Below are 7200 nucleotides of genomic sequence, written 5' to 3' on the forward strand. Positions count from 1 at the left end.
AATTCTTACGCGTGAGACAAAATGTGCATTCTTAAATTAACAGGTCGAACTGTATTTTATGTATGTTTGCATCTCTTAAGGTAAATGAATTGAAATGAAACTGAGTAAAATGTTATATAAATACTAAACCAAAGCTTCAATTTTTTTTTATAAGAACTACGTATGCAAGCGGAATGCCTCACATGGACACAACAGTGATCGGGTGAAGCCGATCACAAAAATATTTTTAGCAAGAAAATACTATGTTCAACCGAATACTATAATGTTCTGTAATCTATTGTCGAATACCAACTTTGTATTAAAAAGCAAAACAATGTATTTTCATAACTAAAATTCATGAGATCTTTTCTCCACAAGCAAAATGATCCAGTATGCTCATCCAGACTGTTTGTATTTATATATATTGGTATATGTCTAGTGCCTGTTGTGCCGCCATTTATATGGTTGTGATAGAATAAATGAATTAATTGAATATCATCATTTATTTTTCAATATTTTATCTTTGATGTGTTGAGGTTTAGGATAATAAGATTTTTTAAATCTTGCTTAGGCGTCGGAACCGGGGGGGGGGGGGGGGGCTCTTTTTTGCATTTAGACATAACATACCGTTTTTGGCTTATCAAAATTTCTGATAACTCTAGTAACTCTAGCCCCCACCCATTTTAATTTGCTTCCGACGCAACTGTCGTGGTGAATTTGAAAATTTTGCAAGTCATAAATATTCAAGAAATGAGTTTCATATTTAAAATGTAAATATAGATACAAGAACTGTTGTTCAAGTCAGCTAAGTAGCCCATTGGCCTCATGTTTCTTATTCCTTTTTTTGAGTTTTCATACGATTTCATGATCAATTATAAGCAACGACATTGAAATACTAGTAATATATGCATGTACCTATTAAATCAAAATACTACTTTTTTCGAAGACACACTTTGTCATGAATTGTTTACATGTTTAAGCAAAACATAATTTTAAGCATTATTACTAAAACAGTGATTTCTTGGGATTTCCGTTTGATATTTATATGGGAGACGATACATGAATTTCTTTACAACCCAAAAGAACAACAGTAACAAGAGTTTATCATTTTTATTGCTGAAACCATTCAAAATATCACCATATTTGTCGATATATTTTTTAAGAACAATATTTTCAGATGTTAAGAAATTTTGTTGATGCGCCAGTCATAAAAAGGAATACAATACATGTAATTCTGTTTTTAGTTCCATGATGAAATTGTTTTATGTATCTTTCTAAAATGAAAATCGTTGACTGTACAAAAATAATTAAGTTTAACTGAAGTTCCAACTGCTTTTATTATTCAGCGTCATATTACTCATCGTTATCCCCTTGATCGTCATCATTTTGATTCCCATAATCTTCCCCTTGGTCGTCGTGGCCCCTGATCTTCAAATTAACATCCTGAATCATGCGAATTTCTCTCTTCGTTTTTGGGTCATCCTCGTACTCGCAATCATCATCGTAGTAGTCGTCATCATCATCATAATAGTCAGGATACGGGTACTTTGGTTTCGTAGGGTATTTGATAGGAGGAAACTTTGGAAGCTTAATTTTAGGGAGCTTGATTTTCGGAAATTTAAACGTGGGCAATTTAAGTGTAGGAAGTCTGAATTTAGGGAGCTTAATTTTAGGTAATTTGAACTTTGGGAGCTTGAATTTGAATTTAGGGAGTTTAAATTTGGGTAGCGTCAGCTTCGGAAGATTTAGTTTTGGAATCTTAATCTTAGGGAGTGTAAGTTTTGGGATGTTAAGCTTTGGGATGTTAAGCTTTGGGATGTTAAGCTTTAAGGGTTCAGGTTTTTGATCTTCTGGTTCAGGGTGTTTAAATTTGGGAAGTAACTTCTTAAAATTGAAAAAGGGCTTTTTCAGCTTTAATTTGCGGAAAAAGCGCTTGTTAACATCGTGCAGTGGACTAACTGGTTCTTCAGAATTGCCACCTGCAAAGTAAATTCGATCAAAATCAGATAATTAACATCAACGGAATTAGAGAAATACTCACATTGTGTGTTTTTGAGTGATTTTTGTTGAATTATGTCCATTACGAAATGTTATGATTATTTTATACTTTTAAGTACCATTTGTAATCGATATATTAATTAGAAATTTAAAGCGCACCTCAGCTTAATACAATAAAATGAACTATTCAGCATATTAATCAAGTAAAAGATAATAGATAAAACACACATATATCGATATATCTTTATAATAGGGTTTTTTTTTTCTGTAAAAAGGTGTTTTGTATATGCAGCGCATATCACCATAGAAATGTGATACTGGTTTAAATATTTGGTATAAAAAATTAATTAAGAATTGTGGTCTAACCTTCATACGGGCCAATGGCGTTCTCTTGGCAAAGTTCCAGCACTCTTGTTTGGTTATTCTGATATAAACACAGACAATTGTCTTCACCACAGCTCACGCACGTGAACGCTCCAGTAACTGTCAACAATGCAGAACGGTCAACGAAACATGCTTGCTGATAGAAAACCACCACATTTAATGCAACAAAATAAGCTAGACTGTGAGTACACTTAAAATATATGCATTCTAGTTTTATTATCATAAACTTTTTTACACACTTGAGCGAGATCAGCATTTCGAATACGAGCATCACATATTTGTATGTATCTCACGGTGGTCCTAAGTGGGAATGAGTGACTATCCCGTGGATACAGACAGGTGAAATCACATATTTGCAGGTAAACGAGACTTTCTAATATTATTTCTTTTTCATGAAGGTCATTCAAATAAGAAAGATAAGAACTTCACTACACGATGCACACATTCTTTTACTTAATAAGATAAATGTATAACATCTGTTATTCATATTTTGTGTTCGACGCTATTCCAAGGCTACCTTGAAGTAAATTAACACGTGATCTTTAAAACAAATGATTTGCTATATTTCAAAAAATTCTTTAATCCAGACTTATTAAGTTGAGTTTTTAAAGCAATTTTATCTTATGTTTCTCATAATGGTTTAGATCATAAGAAGAACTATAATTACATTCTGGCAGCATTATTCGATTTTGAAACAGAAGAAAATCATATACTCAAAAGAGAAATTGCTGGGCTTTAAACTTTAATATATATCAATGAGATTTATTGCATGAAATCAGTATGAAATCAGCATAGAATATTTACAATCAATAAATGTACATAAAGAGCTTTACCGTTGCACTCCTGGTTTTGTGATTCTGCGCAGTCTTTAATGGCCGTTTTACAGACATCCTTATTGTAACATTCACAAGTTTTCTCTTCATCAGCCTGAAATGTTTACCGAAATCATGAAATTTAATATATTTTTACACAATGCTTAATAACAGAACATAAATTTGAAAATTGCCTTTTTGTTTGAATGAGAAATCGAGTTAAGTTATGACTGAGACGTGCATCTACTGCTGTATGATTTAAACACGTTGATGGGGTTCTCCAATAATACTGAGTCTTTTTATACATGTTTTATGATATTTAAACATAATGAATGTGTGAAATAAATGTAAAACGATTTAGAAGATGTAACACATGTTCTGACATTATTGCAACACAGTCATTATTTTAATATTGTGTTGTATATATTTTGATATTTTTGTAACCTTTTTATTGATATATTAATGTAATAATTTCTCTAAGTTACTGTAACCCGTTTGACATGCAACCATTTGTCTAAGTTTTTGTAACGTTAGCTAAGCCTAAACTCTTAAACTCCCAAATATAATTGTCAAAGAGTTCAAATCATTACAAAAAGGGACCAAAAAAAATATGCTGATAAAAGTCTTGCATTTCTGGTTTTGAGTTTGTTTTTTTTTTTACTGTTCAGAGTTCAGATGTTACAGATAGAAAACACACAACGAGTTGGATAAGAAATCATAAACCATTGCAAATCTATGCTAATTTACACCTTCTCTGATATTTCTATTACACATTTTCTAATACAATAGTAGCATTGATATTAATGATATTACAATTACACATTTTCTACTGAAGCATTCTTTGATATAGCTATGACATATTTTCCTGTATTACTATTACACTATTTCTATTATGACTGTTACAGATGGTACACGTTTTTAGATATAAATGTTACAATTTCTCTAATCCATCTATTTCATTCTACAACTGTTATACATTCTCAATTCAAGTGTTACTTACTGAGTTGTCACTGAGAGATACCCCCAACAGACAGACCAACAGGAGACCAGTTACCCTCCACATCTTGCCTCTCTCGTCCGGATGGCTCTTCTGCATCTTCACAGATCAAGTCTCTTTTATAAATTTGATGGACTAATGACTATAACCACGTGACGTTCAGGTGACGAAATGCTAGTTACCACCCTATGCTCTTAAAACAAAAAAATAACAACACGAACTTCTTCAAGCATGAATCCTTTACTTAGATAACGAATGAGTGGAAATATACGTAAGCAATATCGTAAGTATGAATATTTATAGAGTTATCTATGATATTTATTTGCTGCATTTCCCATTAATCAATCAAATAAATCGCCGTCAGAAAACAATTTATGTTTTTTGTCCTCGCTCCAGAAACATTCTTTTCTCTCGGAAAATCTACAAATAATTTACAAAGTGGAAAAACCAGCAAAAACAAATTTTAAAGTTTGTTACCTATATTGTTCTGTCTATTAAAGGAAACTTTAAAATATCCATTTTAAACAACCTTTTCTTATGACTCGGGAAAAAAGAATGCATGATAATTTAAATATTTTGATAATAAACACCCCGTTTCAACCCGCTCATCATCATTTATCTGGAAAATGTGACTTTAATTTAGCATTATGATCAATGGTGAATACATAAAGGTCATTTAACCTAATGGTGTTGGAGTTAACAATACCATGGACTTTTCATAATGTGATGCGTCAAACATCACTCAATTAATATGTAAATAGTTGTAATTATTTAAAGCAATATTAGCTGTATTTCTTCGAATTTTATTTTGTTGCAAAAACCTGCTGGTATGATAAGTCTGCATGTAACTTAAGCCTTAATGATAAATAAGATTTTAAAAAATCATTAATTTTTGTCAGAAGAAAGATTTCTCTTCTAAGGAATATATAGCATATCAATTTTTGTACAGGACGACAATAATTTAATTTTGCTCCAATTAAGGCTTCTTAACGGCTTTTTCCACAAAAATATGGCAAACAGAATTTTCAAAACCATGATATATTTTGTCATTTTAGAAAATATCATTTTCGTAAAAAAAAAAAAATTCGAGATGAAAATTGCAGTTAATATTGCTTTAATGATTGTACATTATTTGCATCGACGTTGCATTCTTTTCTTCTCTAATCATTTGATAATAAAACCTAAGACCCTTTCGTTGTCCATGCAAAACATAACATGTAAAACATAGTACCTTATGATACGAGTTGACACGATTCTCTTCATTGATTGCGATCAAACTAATCCATTTAATCCGCCTGGAAACCTCATACTTTACCTTTACTGAAAATAAAGTATTTTAAACACAGTTTTATCTCCTTCTAAATTTAAGATGTAATTCTATAGTTTTATTGAAAATCAGTGTTGATCTCTCTCTCTCTCTCTCTCTCTCTCTCTCTCTCTCCAATTAAATAATAATAACGCGTAAAGTATTAAAATTCAGTAGAAAATGATAAAGAGAGCACAAACAATCAAGAAAAAAAGTTTTCCTTGTTCAACCTATTGCTTTAAATCTTTTCTATAACATAATGCCCATTGTTCACATTGCTCGCCCGAAATGTTTGTTTAATATTGTTACATTTTTACTGTATTACGTTCTATCATGTCAAAAATAACAATGGGTTCTCTGCTACTTAATACGCTCAATATAGGCGTGGGGGCATCATAATCTATTTGTTCTGTTCCCACATTATGATCTTTTTCCGTTTGCGTTGTTTGAAAATACAAAAATCTGTAATCGATTTAAGTTCGAATGATTTGTATAACTATTAGTTGTGTATGTATCACGTTATTCCTTTTAATATCGTACAAGTTTCCATCATTGGTTTACTTATTCTCTCTATTAGAGCTCAAGGTGTAAATTAACTCGAAACTAACATTCAGCATGCGTCTTTTTTTTTTAACTCTTTTAAACTATCAGGGGTTAAGATGTGAATACACTTTGCTCTATACAAACCTTTATCTATTCCTAAGGAATCTTTTGTAATTGTTTAGTTAGTTTCTTTATTTTGTTCTTATAATGAAGAATTTTAAAACCATACACTATATGTATAATTTTTTTCTAATCATCTGCCTTTGGAAAGGGGCATGGTCCTTATTTTAAGCGACTTTCATAGGATGCTTTGTATGTTAGTAAATTTGGTTGAAATTTGCCAGTAGTTCTGGAGAAGTCAAAAGTAAACAAAATTATGACAAAAATAATCAAGGTTTTTGGTAGAGTATAGAACCATTTTAACAAGACCTTGGAATTGCGGTAGCGCGTAACTATCTTTTTTGCGTCAAAACAAGTTGAAAATGACCATGGTTTCAAGCGAAATATGTACCGACTGCGTATTAAGCTCAGAAGCTAGACAATTATTGTTGATTTCAATGAGCAATGAGATAAAAAGGCCTAAGTCACATTGCTTTTTGACACAACTACCAAAAGTCCAAGCCCTTGTTAAAACGGTTTAAAAAACAGAAATGTTATAAGATCAATACATGTATATAAGAGGTGATATATGCAGTCAACCATTTGAGCCAGCTTGTAGGGACTATCAACACAAATGATCAAAACTTCTTCATAGCTGCAAACACTATCATACAACTAAAAAGAAATTCAAATCTGATAAATAAAATAATATAATGAAAAAGAAAGATTGTTACTAGTGATCAATATACACATTCGTGAAATTTTATTAGGATTTTGTCAGTTTTCGCTTTATCTAAAAATTATGCAAGAATGTTTAAAACAAAAGTACATTATGAATTAAGCAGTTGATTTATTGGTAAGGGATTAAAACTTGTTTTACATGTAACTAGGCCAGACCAGGTCAAATTGTAAGTATATTTCAATTACAATCAAGAAATATTTGTGAGAAAAGGTAAAAATTGTATAGCATCAAAAGGCATGGTTTCAAATACAATACATATCAGAATTGTGGAAAGTTAAAGAACCTTTTAACTGATCTTCATTTATTTTACAACGATTGATAAACAAGTTCTACAACTTAT

The 7200-nt window shown here is 31.1% G+C and overlaps 1 protein-coding gene across 1 annotated transcript; it reads right to left on the reverse strand.

Moving 5' to 3' along the window:
* Positions 1-1074: 1074 nt before the first annotated feature.
* Positions 1075-4330, reverse strand: LOC105318947 (uncharacterized). Its single transcript, XM_011416277.4, has 4 exons — positions 4174-4330; positions 3195-3288; positions 2344-2460; positions 1075-1958 (listed from the first exon to the last, which is right to left on the reverse strand). Exons 1-4 carry the CDS (start codon positions 4267-4269, stop codon positions 1333-1335), a joined length of 933 nt encoding a protein of 310 aa, XP_011414579.3. The 5' UTR covers positions 4270-4330; the 3' UTR covers positions 1075-1332.
* Positions 4331-7200: the final 2870 nt, after the last annotated feature.

This window comes from Magallana gigas, chromosome 8 (assembly GCF_963853765.1).
Source record: "Magallana gigas chromosome 8, xbMagGiga1.1, whole genome shotgun sequence".
Lineage (NCBI taxonomy): Eukaryota > Metazoa > Mollusca > Bivalvia > Ostreida > Ostreidae > Magallana > Magallana gigas.